A 12,786-nucleotide genomic window follows, 5' to 3' on the forward strand; every position below is an offset into this window, starting at 1 on the left:
GGCCAGGCCCCGAGAAAGCCTTGGCTTCCATTCCCTAGAGGCCTCTGTCCCCCTTTCCTTGCTGGCCCCATTCTGTCCCCCTCTCCTGCCCGCCCTCGGCTCGCTGCTTGTCTTTAACCAGCTGCTTCACTCTGTCACCTCTTGCTCCGTCCGAGCTCTGAGCCGGCTCCATGTTCCTTCTGCCCCCGATGGCCATCTTTCCCCGTCTCTGTGGTCCCCCTCTGCGTGGCCCTTCTTCCCCACGTCCCCTTCCTGCCTCTGCCTGTCTCCTCTTTGTTTTCTGGCCCTTCTCGCTGGAGCCCGAGGGTAGGCAGAGTGGGGTTCCAACTGTCCCCTGTTGCTCCTGCCCCCACCAGCTTCACGGCCCCGTGGCCTCAGGAAACCGGGCCTTGCCAGCTGCAGTGGGTGCGGTGCCAGGCTCTGGGGCAGCAGCTGGTGCCTTGGCACCCAGAGGCAGTGAGGATGGAGTCTATGGGCAGCATGCCCGGAGGGAGAGAAGCAGGGCTGTTGTGTGCCGGGGAGGGGCATCTGCGGGAAGCGCACCCGGGTCGCGGCCGCTCCCACACGTGGTGCTTGCTACTGTGGCCAGGCTCACAGGGGCACAGGTGTCTTCAGAGGGCTGTACGTGCGCCCTGGCATTGCGCCCTGCTCCTTCCTGGGCCTGGTGGCCTAGACTGAGAACCCCTGCGCTCATGAGGGCCTGAGGCCGGCCATCCCCACCCTCATTCACCCTGTGACATGAGGGATGAGCCATTGCAGCTCTGTGTGTTGGGGAGAAGTGAGTCCTTGTCATTGTCCAGGTCCTCTGCTCTGCCCTGACTCCATGTCCCGTTCTCTTCCTCCTGTGTGTGCTCTAGCTTGTGGAGGTGTGGGGCTGGGACCCCAACGTCCCTCTGCACAGCTGTTGTCCTGTCACTTGTCACCCACTTACAGACGCTACAAATCCCTAGCGTCTCCCAGTCTTTTTTTGCTTCTGCTTGAAAAGTGCCCTTGGAGGGAGCCCTGTGCCAGGTGCTTACACACACACACGCGCATGCACGCACACGCACGCACATGCGTACAAGACCCACAGCCATCTGCTGGCTTTCAGGGGTCCTACCCCTGCCCTCTGGGCCCCTCAGAGGCTCTCCGCCTAGGGCCCGTCTGCACTCGCCTCTCAGGTTGGAGTAGAAGATGGGGCTGGGGATGGTAGCCGGCCTGCGGTCATCTGTATAAGCCTCACCCGGTGGCCCACAGCTCCCCGGTGCATATCGCTGTCACCTGCATTGTCCTCCTGTGTGTCTTCCCAGTGCCTTACCCCACCCCACCGTTCCCCATCCTCCTCTTCTGTTCCCTGCCGCCTAACAGGCCTGCTGCTCCCATCCCCCCATAAGAGGCCTGAAACTGCCCCGGGCACTGAGAATGACCATCACCAGAGAAGGGGCAGGGGTGGGAGGCGGGCTGCGCTCAGGAGACCCTCGTGCCCCAGCCTTAGGGGAGGTACTCCAGGGAGAAGGCAGGTGGAGGCTCTTCCGCATCCCTTTGTTCAGGGGAGTGGCCAATGGAGGGTTGGCCGGGAAGGAGAGAGTGCAAACGTCCGCTTTTCCTGGCCCTGTGGCAGCTAAATTGTCAGTTGTCAGTGTGAGAGCCACTTAGCAGCCTCCCGCTTTGGAAATGGACACGGGCGAAGTGGACTTCTGACAGTCAAGACGTCCGGGTCCAGAGAGGAGGGTGGACAGGCGGGGGGGGATGGAAGAGGGCCTGAAGCTTGCAGAGGGGGCTGTGGGGCTCCCGCCAGCGCCCAGGACCCACGCCCCGGGCCGTTGGAGGGGCCGCGGGAGGTCTGGCATGCCCAGCCCCACTCAGCCTCTCCCGTTTCCCCACACCGCGGCATCCAGGCAAGGAGGAGTTCGTGGCGACCTTCAAAGGCAACGAGTTCTTCTGCTACGACCTGTCACACAACCCAATCCAGAGCAGCACGGACGAGATCACGCTGGCTTTCCGCACGCTGCAGCGCAACGGGCTGATGCTGCACACGGGCAAGTCGGCCGACTATGTCAACCTGTCCCTCAAGTCTGGGGCTGTCTGGCTGGTCATCAACCTGGGCTCAGGAGCCTTCGAGGCCCTCGTGGAACCCGTCAACGGCAAGTTCAACGACAACGCCTGGCACGACGTCCGGGTCACCCGGAACCTGCGCCAGGTAGGGGGCGCGAGAAGGAGGCGGGGGTGGGGTGGGGGAGGGCAGCTGTGCTGGGGCAGACGGGAGCGTGGCGAGGGGGCAGCCTGCGCTGTGGGTGTGAGGCCTCAGGGCCTGGCCCATGAGGTGTGCTTCTGGAGAAGTTCCAGGCTTGGGGTGTGAGGGCCCAGGAACGCGGGGCTGCGGGCAGGCTGCAAGCAACAGGAAGCCCAGTGGAGAGGAGTCTGCAGAGCTGCCTGGGGCGGGGGCCTGAGGGAAGGGAAAGGGCCTGGCTCACACTGGTGGCCGCTGCTAGGGTTTCAAGGGCCCCGGGCTAAGAAGTCAGGTGACCTGGCAGGAGGGCAATTTGGGAGATGGGAGGAGGGCGGTAGAGCCTGGGTGGGTGGGCCCTGGGAGCCTGTGGAAAGGCTCTGGCCTGGCATAGTAGCTGTGGGTACCCTGATTCTAGGGCGGAAGGGCGCAGATGTACACGTGGGGACAGAGTGCGGCCTGCCCTCAGGCAGGGCCTTTCTAGAGCAGAGGCAGGGATGGGGTCCGGGCAGGGTCGATGTGCGGCAGGTGTGAGGAGAGCAGGACTGCAGGGCGTGCTTGGCCCTGCCTCTCCTCAGGGCTGCACACTTCCTTCTCCTTGCTCTTCCCGGCGGGCCCAGCAGCCCACGGCGATCTTTCGGTGGCCCCCGGGGGCCCCTTGCAGGAGCCCAGAGGAGGCCCTTGGGTCAGCCCCTGCAGGAAGGACGAGATTCATCTCTGCGGTGGCTCCTCAGCTCTGGCTCCCAGATGGACTGCCTGGAGAGGGCATCAGCTCTACCATCTTCGTGGTGGCCTCCATGCCACTTATAAGGCCCAGGGTGGCTACGGTGGGTGAGGCCATCTCTCTGGCCAGGCTTCTGCTTGACACCCCACTCCCAACCCCCTGTTCCGGTCCTGCAAGTTCCTGCCTCAAGCAGAGTCCCAGCCAGACACTTTTTCAAACCCAGCAGGGCCACTGTGCATCCAGTGATGCTTGTCTTCACCTCCTGACTCCTTTTTCTGTTCACTCAGGCAGGAGCCAGGGGCCCGGGCTTCTGCTGGTCCTTTTCTCTTGGATGCACTGCTTTCTCTCGCAGTGAGTGGCTGGGAAGCTCATCCAGCTCCATTTCCAGCAGGCTGAGTGCTGCCAGAAACGTGGACTGTCTCTGTCCCGGGAGGCACTTAACCGCTGCTGGGTTAGGCCTCCTCTTGCTAGTTACCTTCTCTGTACTTCCTAGTTCTAGCTGTGCGGCAGCTAGCCTTCCGCTGCCTCTCCTCCTCATAGTCCTCGCCATGCTCCTTCTCCCCCCGTCCTCCCTGACGGGCTCCTCCATGGGAGTGGGGATCCTGGCTGACCTCACACTCTTCCTACCTGTTCTTCACCACCACTGGGGGATGACTGAATGGGGAATCCTCCTCCTTTGGCGCCTTCCACCTTGCTGGGAGGCCTCTGTGACTAATCCTGCTGCTCTCTCCTGAGCCTGCTGCTCGCTGTGGCTGTGGGGCTCCTACCTATGGGCCTGTTCTCTGTGCTCCCCGTCCTCCATGGGGTACCAAGCCCGGTGCCATGCCTTGCTTCACATCACATCGTTCTCTGACCCCGTGGGAGGGCGGTCCTGTGTTGTCTCTATTGTCTGAGCGCACTTGAGTGTGTCCCATACATTCGTCCTACTTGTAGGTGCCATACACACAGTGCCTGCTGGGGGGCGGAGGGCTTGTTTTGGTGCTTCTTGCTGGTTTTCCCTCCGCAGGACCGGTGCTGTCACCCGGTACTGACCTCTGGCAACACGCTGCAAGCCCAGGGTCCCCATCCACGTGTTGCTGGTCAACAAACGTATTGTGCATCCACAATGGGTACAGAGGGAAAAAAGGCAGTCCACGCCCTCCCAGCCCTTCGGCTCCCGAGGAGACAGGAGAAGTCTGTTAAAAGTGAGCAGAGCAAAGCTACACGAGTGCCAAGGGAGCAGCAGGGACCTTAAAAGTCCTAGGAGCTTGAGAGTCACCAAGAGGAGACTAGGGGAGGCGGATGAGGTCCGGCCTCAGCAGTACTGAGTGTAGACAGTGACCCACGGTGGCCTCTTCCTCGGGCTCCCAGAGTCGGGGGTTCAGGCTGGTAACTGCTGAAAATCACTTCCCCCTGGCCTTTTTTTTTTTTTTTTGAAGATTTATTTATTTATTTGAGAGAGAGAGAGAGCGTGCACCTGAGTGGGAGGAGGGGCAGAGGGAGAGGGAGAGAGAATCTCAAGCAGACTTCCAGCTGAGCACGGATCCCAACATGGGGCTCGATCTCAGGATCATGACCTGAGCTGAAATCAAGAGTCGGACACTTAACCAACTGAGCCACCCAGGCGCCCTTCCCCCCCTCCCTGGTCTCTTTTACGATGGGTCAGAGCAGAGTCCGGTCATGGTGACCCCAATACAGGCCTTCAGGGCCAAAGAGGGTGTCTGTACAAAGATTTTGATTGAGAGTGCTGTTTAGGAAGGGTTTCTGGAGGGATCCACATCCATACATGTGAGGCGCAGTCCTGTTTTGGTCACTGTGACGATCCCCGAGAAGGTCAGCCTCGGGCTTGTGCTCTGGACTCACTGTCCCCACTCAAGGCCCAGTCTGTGGCCGAGTCCATCCTTACCAGGCCCTTCGAGTCCTTGCCTGTTTTTTGGGGGGCTCCTGTCATCCCTAGAGCTGTGGTTCTCAACCAAGGACAGCGTGTCCCCTCAGGCCCCCTGGGGAGACACTGCCGATGAGACACTGCGTTCCCGCCCTGTCATCACATTCCTTCCGCGTGGTCAATATTCGTGTTCATTTCTTCTCTCTACCAGGTGGTCCCCTTCTTGAGGGCTTAAAACCAGCAGCTAGTGTGCATTTGTAGCTCTTTTTCAAGCATTTTTGTGGTTCGTTTAGGCGCTTTCTTGAAGCTGGTTGGTGAGATTTTGGACATGAGGACCCAGCCGATCTATTTCACCCAAATATTGAACTGCCTCTGATGCCCTGGGAACAACTCCTCTTCCCTTACAAACCAGAGGAAAGAAAGCCTCTCCCTCCACCCCTCTGAATTGTCTCAGGACTGTGTTCCTTCTTTTCACAGCGTTTCTTGGAAGACACTGACAATCTCTTTTCTTTTTTGTATCTCACCTAATTTTCATGAACCATCCTGTGCAGTGGGACATATTCCCATTTTATCAATGAGCAAATCGAGACTCCACAGGTTAGAGAGCTTGCCACCCAACCCCCCCCCCCCCATTATCCGCTTAGGAAAGGGTAGGACTGGAAGTCTGAAGTCAGTCTGACTTCGAAGCTACGCCCATTTTCCTGCCTCCCAGGGAGAGCCTGGTTGTTGTCGCTGGTGCAAAGTGCAAAGGCTGCTCGAATTCGTAATTTGTCTTGTGGATCTGCCATTCTTGGATGTTCCCGAATCTCGAAACCATCTGAGCGTTCTGAGTACCTCTCTGAAAAATGGGTCCCCGCGATCCGTGAGTAGAGTGAGCGCCTCTTCTCTGTCCTGAGCTGCTCTTCCTCAAGCTCTGTGAAGGTTGCCTTCATCCAGAGTTCTGTGATTTATGATTTGTGTGTAGAGTCCCCGTCTTGGCTTTCTTGAGGGGTCAGAGCTACAGCCAGAGTTCAAGGTAGGGAGGGGGCTGAGTTGCCCCTGGATATAATGGCTAAGCCCCCCGCCCCCCCATGACTTGATGCCTTCTTCCTTCCTCCTTTGCTGTCATTCTTGTGCTCTTGGACTCCAGGAACCCTCTGTTTCTAGAGTGGGGAAGAGCCTTTACCACTCATGTGCTAGTGGGAGGCCATAGTCTTCCGCATCCTGGCATTCCGGAAGGCACGGGCTGCTGTGGACCCCTTCCCTATGCTGTGTCACAGGCCGCCAGGAATGGCTTCCAGTACCCTCTCCATTCTAGTTAATTTGGCCACAGTCGCCTTGGGTTTTGGGTTCTGGACCTGCCACGGCCTCACCTACTCCAACCTTGCTATTTTTCAGAGGAAGCCAGGATGTCCTGACATTAGCGGCAGGCCCAGGCTTTGAACTCACCTCTCTTTCCTCTCAATCCTGTTTCTGAATTCGCTGTTCTACTTGTTAAGAATTAAAGTTGTCCAAGAAAGTTGAAAACTTTTTTTTTTTTTTAATTTTAGTCTCTGCAACCAGTTCTAGTTCAAAAAGAATAATAGTAGTTGGATTTTTACATCTAATCCCCAACCCCCCCCCCCACCCAACGCCTTTTTTTTCTGCATTGCTAAACTAGTCAGGGATATCAGACAACTCTTACCTTTTTGGGTGCAACTGATTTAGCTGCCCTGAAACTAATTGTCCCTTGTCCTGACTGTTTGGCCTCTTCACTTCGCGACAGTCCTACCAGCCAGCAGTACTAATTCTCGTATCGTGGGTTAGCCCCTCTCACTGGTCACTGCACCTGACATTCGACTCTTGCCTTCCCGTTATGTAAACTACTTCTGCATCCCTAATAATTGATATTGGTTATCCGGCACTTCTTCTAGCTGCTAAATATAGAATTCTGTTATTTTTCATTATACGAGGCCCTTATTAATTGTCTTTCTGAATTAGTCCTGCGCCCACCAGTGATAATAATGCTGTAACTAATGGATCTGTCCCTAGAATACTTCTTGAAATCACACTCTCGGGTGTGCAGTTTAGTGTTTAATGGACATGGAGCAATAGTGTCCCACCATTTCTGATACCCTCTGCGAAGCTGCCTCAGTCCCTTTGATTTCTCCTCCACAATGACAAGGGTTATTGGGAAGGTGATTGTTGCCTCTGCCTTTAGCCTTGAGAAGAGAAAATAAACAGGGCCACATGGGGGTGGGGACTCTAGAGACTGGGATAGAAGAAGCTGGTTTATGGCTTAGGGAGGAGTGAGGGGTTTTAGAGGTGGGTGGGCCTCTGTGTTCCTTTTTATGGTGTGGTGTGTGGGGGATATGGATTTCTGGTGCTGGCTGGGGGGAGTGGAGGCTCAGGGGTCTGTGTGTGTGCATGGAAGGAGGCTGGGCTGCTGGGAAAGCCTTACCAATTCCAGGGTCTTGCAGGGGTGGTGGTGCGGGCACTTTATTCCAGGATGGGTGGCTGCCCAGAGGAGCGTAAAGGACCGAGGGTGCGGTATTTGAAGAACCTGGGGAACTTTAGGGGGGGAAAATGGGTTCTGGAAAGTCAAATTAGGCAGGAAGGAGGGATCAGTGATGAGTGGGAGAGAGGAAGGAGAGGAATGAGATATGCCGTGAACATGAGCCTTCTGCCAGCCCATGGAGGGCAAAGTTTCCTTTTCTCTGTTCTGGTGGCAACTTTATCTCTCTGCTTTTCTCAAGGAAGAGAAACAATAAAAGAGAACCTGCCCCCTTCCCTCCATGATTCCCTGGATCGATTTGCCTATCCTCCCTGCCCAGGAAAAGCAGACCCCTACATCCCTTCCTATGCTCCTTGGGAACCTCTTCCCTTTGCCTCCAAATGAAATTTCTCATTCTAGCCAGTCCTGTGATTCTCTAGGGGCGTTGGCCACCTTCTCCCAGCCTGACAGCCAGCTGGCCCATCACCAACCAGTTAACCCATTAACTCGATATGGTCACTGGTCAGCCAGTTGGCCAGTTCTCTAGAAGGCCATCTGGTTGACCAGTTAGCCAACAAGCCATTGTCCATTACCTGAGTCAATAGCCCATCCCTTTCTCGCATCCCTTGTCCCCCTACCCTTCCTTCCCCTCAACTCCCTAACATTTCAGCTGAAAGGACTTACTAATACTGCATAACTGGGTCTGCTTCTTAACCCCCTGCCTTCCCTCTCTCACCCTCTGTTGGAAAACCCCGTTGCCGACTCTGTGTGTGTTACTAACACGCTTATAACCCAGGGGACCAAGGGATGGCAGGGACAGGTGGGGTGAGGTATGAGTGAAAAACCGAACTAACCTTTCTGTCTCATTGCGGAATGTCGGCCATCTTTAAGTCTTTGCTTTCCTGGTCCAGTTCTTTTGTTGTTTTCTTCTCTACTAACCAAGGTCTTTAACTGTTCCCCTTCTCTGCAGCCGGCTCTTCCGGGAGGGGTTGGGGGGGCAGAGGAATCCAGAGGGGGGGTTGGGAGGGGGGATTGGGAGAAGAAGGGATTTAATTTTTTTGTGTGTTTTATTTCTCCCTCCCATTATAATTTAATTTTCTTTAAACAAAATGTTTTAGCTGAGCCTAAGGGGGAGGGTCTGAACCACCAACCAAATATATATGGATATATATTTTTCCTCCTTCCTTGAGTTTCACAGTTGGTCATTTTATTTATCTTTTCTTTTCGTTCTGTTCTTTCGTTGTTGTCTTTGTTGTTGTTGTTGTTGTTTTTTTTGACCCCCCCCACCCCCTCCCCCATATCTCCGGTGAAGCACGCAGGGATTGGACACGCTATGGTAAACAAACTGCATTATCTGGTAGATATCACTCTAATTGTCTTACCGTTTGGTTTGCCGTGGGTTTTTTTAACTGTTCGATTCTCCCTCTTTTGTTGGTTCCTTTCCCCATTTGGTTTTGGTTGTTTTGCTCTTCCGATTGTTTTTGGCGTCCTGGACAATCTTTAGATTTTGCTTCTCTCTTTTAGTTTTCCTCTTTCCCTTTTCTTTCTTTTTTGGCCCAAACTCAAATCCAAAAGACAAATGGAAATCGAGGAATTTGGCCTGTCCCTGCCCTAACCCTGACTCCTGAATTCAGATTCCTGGCCAGAGAGACCCGGGGGCAGGCCCCATGTTCATCGGCTCTGGTTAGACCAGCCCCGATGCCAGGCTGCTGATTTCTATTGCTTTATTTTGTTCCTTTTCCCCCATTCCCCCGCTCCCTCGTTTTTTCTCTTTGATTTAGTTTCTTTCTTGGTCTCCTGAAAATCCATGGAAAACACCATCCCATGACATGCTACGCTCTGGTCACTGTCAGCTCCTGGACAGGCCCCTCCAGTTGGGAGTGGGGGGGCTGGGGCTGAGCCTCCAGTGGCAGCCAGCTGGGCAGATTCCTTGAGGTGGGGGAATGGCCCTGGGAGATGTGGAGCGGCCCGGGACCAGTTCATACCAGTTTGGGCACTGTCCTATGCTGGCTGCCAGGGAAGAGGTGACATCCCCTCCCTCCCTCCTCAGCCTTGAGGGTTCGTGGTTCTGTCTCCCCCGACATTTGCATGGCATGAATGGTCTTTTCCCCGCAGGAGGGATAGCGGCCAGTTCCCCCCACCGCTCTGCTGTTCTGACTAACACTGTGTTTCACACTGTCTTCCTTCCGCCCCCCCATCTCCCCTGACCTCCGTCCCCCTGCCTGTCCCGCATGGCCTCTGACGGGGTGGTTACCTTCCCTGGTGAGGGGATGAGAGGAGGAGGTGCAGGAGGGGTGAAGTGGGGCTCCGTGTTGCCAAACTCCTCTGTTTGGGTTGGGCTCAGTCCCGGTGAGTGTCGGTGTGGGTGTCCGTGTAAACGCAGCTGGTGTGTGTTGGTGTGTGGGTGCGACTGTGGGTAAATGTTGGTGTGACATTTAGGGGGTGTTAGTGGGAGACTGTGCTGTGTGTCTGTGGGCTTCTGCTGGGGACTCCACACGTGTGAACGCTGGTGTGAGCTGCGGGCTGTGGGACGGTGTGGAGGTTTGACCCTGGGCAGGGCTCTGGGGGGGGGGGCGAGCAGTGGGGGCCGGCCCTCAAGTCTTGGGCTGTGATGGGCAGGAGCAGGGCAGGAGCTGGGGCGGGCCCTTTGCTCCCCGCCTCGCCTCGGCGTGTGTGCCTGGCGGCTGTGCTGGTGCCATCCCCTGGGATTCCCTCGCGCCTGCCCGTCCCAGCTCTGCAGCGGCAGGCAGTTAGTCATCGCCTATTAATAATGCAGAGTGATTGAGCACCAGGCTGGGGACCCCGCAGATGGACGTGTCTGCTCCCATGGGGCCCGCGCTGCTTGGGGCAGCTGCCTGGCCTTCCCAGCCTCCCTGATCTGTGAGGCTGCCTGGCTGGCCATGAGGGAAGCTTGCTAGCTGGGCTCCCAGTCAGAGCAGCTCCCCGACCTCCCCAGGGGCTCCACCTGTGAGGCTATGTCTGGCCTGTCCTGATGCTTCCACGGGCCGTGTTTCCCTTCACCCACAGACCCGTGGTGGTCCTGTCCTCTGCCCTGTCCCCGAGGCAGTGCCCACAGCCGCAGTCATCCCAGCCCTTCCCCATCCAAGACCTCTTCTGGTCACTCCCAGTCATCCTGGTGTTCTAGTAGAGCCAAGTGGTGGTCCCGGCGCCATGCCACCCACAGGCTCTGCTCTCCAGCGGCTGCTTCTAGAAGTTAGCTTCTGTCCATCCCTCCAGCCAGGCCAGGAGCTGGGCATTTGGAACTCTTTCTTTGCAGAGCCTCCCTGGACAGCCAACCTGTGACTTTGGGGACAGAAAGGAGGCAAGATAAACCCATGTGGCACACCCCAAACACCAGGGCAAAACCATCTGAGAATAAGGACTCCGTAGACCTTCCTTCTGGTCTTGGTTCAGTTAAAAATTGACCACATGGGCTTGGACCAAAGCTCAGTTTCCTCATCTACTGAACAGCTGATAATATACATTGGCTATTTCATGGGGTCAGTGTGAAGATCAAGCAGGGTAATGGAAGAGAAAGCGTCTGTACTCTGTAAAGGAAATTATAATTTTATTCGTCTTTATAACATGTTAACTGATTATCTATCTCAGTGTTTCCAGGGTGAGGATGTTTTGTAAAGAAGTGATTCCCTTCCCATAGCAAACCCTGGAGAATACAGCATCTCTGGCCCCACAGGAGATCCTATTACCATCCCTTCTTAGGAATCAGTCTCAAAATAACTGTATGAAACCCCAGAATGCCTCAGGAATTGACCTGGGGAGGAGGAGGAAGGATGGAGGAACGTGGTTAAGTTGGTTAAGAGGCAAACAGCCTTGTCTGGTTTCAGCCCCGGCAAGGAACGTTCCTGCTAAATTCTACGTTTTTAAAGTCTACGGTGTGAGCATCACTGCTTGATGATCAGGGCTGATTGCCTCCTGGTGGCCTGAGGAGCCTCATAAACCCTCGAAAACCTGTCCCTGGGGATCAGCCTTTTCAGGGGAAGACTAGACTCAGAGCATGGGGCCCCAAAAGAGACAGGGTTCACCCTGTTGTTACTCCCAGGCATTCCTCAGCCCCAGTTCCAGTTGGCTTTGAATTTATTTTTACTAACTCATTTTTATAAGGTCTCTTTTCTTGTTATTGGAGCGCTTCTCCTTGGGGGAGAGGGTGGATACAGACCAAAAAGGCCAGTATGTTGAGAGGTTTGGGTCAGGTGTGGTCAGGATGATGGAAGTTTTCTTGTAAAAATAATAATAGTTTTCTTGTAATAATAATAATAATCAAAGACACATACTGGGGTCTCTGATTCTTTTAAATAGCTCTCACATCCTGCATATAATTTAAACTTGACAAATGCCTAGGTTGAGGCATCAGGCAGAGACTGTTGTCAGTTAACCGAAGGGGAAACTGAGGCCCAGCGACAGCTCGGGGGGGCACATAGCAGTTATGGAGGGTCCGGTGCCTTCACTTCTGTTATCTCAGTCGATCCACATCATCAGCCTGAAGTACGAGTGATGGAGGTAGTTACACCCCTTTTACAGATGAGAGGCAGAGATTGTTCTGGAAAATGGGAAAGGCGAGAGGAACTCACGGTTTCTGACCTGAAGTCTTTCCCCTCTAGCCCCAAACCTTATCAAATCCAGACGTCAGGAGTTGCTGTAGGGCTATAACTGCTGGCCCAATCACTTTCCTGGGAATCTTTTCAACCTGATTCTCCTTTTAGCTTCTCCCTGCCCCAAACAGATGGCTGGACTTGAGCAGGTAGCAGGCTTGCACGACCTCCCTCAGCCATCCTGTCTTCATGCCCTACTCCTCCCACTTAATCTTTTTTTTAAGATTTTATTTATTTATCTGACAGAGAGAGACACAGTGAGAGAGGGAGCACAAGCTGGGGGAGTGGGAGAGGGAGAAGCAGGCTTCCCGCGGAGCAGGGAGCCCGATGCGGGGCTCCATCCCAGGACCCTGGGATCATGACCTGAGCCGAAGGCAGACGCTTAACGACTGAGCCACCCAGGCGCCCCCACCCCACTTAATCTTAAGGGGAGGCCCGGGCCTTCTTCCTAAACTAGTTGTTCTTAACCACCTTTGGCTTCTAGAACCCTTTGAGAATTTGATGATAGTAATGGACAAATGAGACAATTTTGCATACAATGTGGATGGCCTTCAAAATCCCAGAAACCCATCTAGCCCATCCACAAGTCAAAAACATCGGCCCTCCATCTTATTCTCCCCTGAATAAGTCCCCCTCCCAAGGAGGTCAGTGACCCTGTGATCCTAGCAGGCAGCTGGGAAAGGCGCCTCTTCCTCAGCCTTTCTTCCTGGGTCAGGACAGGCATGGAGTGTGCCTGTGGGGACAGGTATGGCCAGGACCCGGGTTCACATCCCACCAGCCTGCCTACGAGCAGACAGGCAGAGCAGAGCAGAAGAGAGGTGGGCCCAGCAGGGAGGGTTGAGACCCCGCCCAGGTCAGAGGCTGCCTCTTGCAGCCACCTCCAGCCACACTCCATGCTCCTGGGGTGTGGAGGGAGGCTGGGCTCCCGTG

The 12,786-nt window shown here is 55.2% G+C and overlaps 1 protein-coding gene across 27 annotated transcripts in view; it reads left to right on the forward strand.

The window, feature by feature from the left end:
* Nucleotides 1-12,786, forward strand: part of NRXN2 (neurexin 2) — a 97,638-nt gene that overhangs the window by 21,557 nt on the left and 63,295 nt on the right. For 13 of the 27 annotated variants that reach the window (XM_036101114.2, XM_036101118.2, XM_036101124.2 and 10 more), the window contains 2 exons: nt 1,878-2,179; nt 8,559-8,603. In XM_036101114.2, the coding sequence (XP_035957007.2) occupies nt 1,878-2,179; nt 8,559-8,603 (347 nt within the window). The remainder of the gene's footprint in view (nt 1-1,877; nt 2,180-8,558; nt 8,604-12,786) is intronic. The other 14 variants (XM_078057824.1, XM_036101116.2, XM_036101120.2 and 11 more) reach the window with 2 other exon arrangements.

The sequence above is a fragment of the Halichoerus grypus genome, chromosome 11 (assembly GCF_964656455.1).
Source record: "Halichoerus grypus chromosome 11, mHalGry1.hap1.1, whole genome shotgun sequence".
Classification (NCBI taxonomy): domain Eukaryota; kingdom Metazoa; phylum Chordata; class Mammalia; order Carnivora; family Phocidae; genus Halichoerus; species Halichoerus grypus.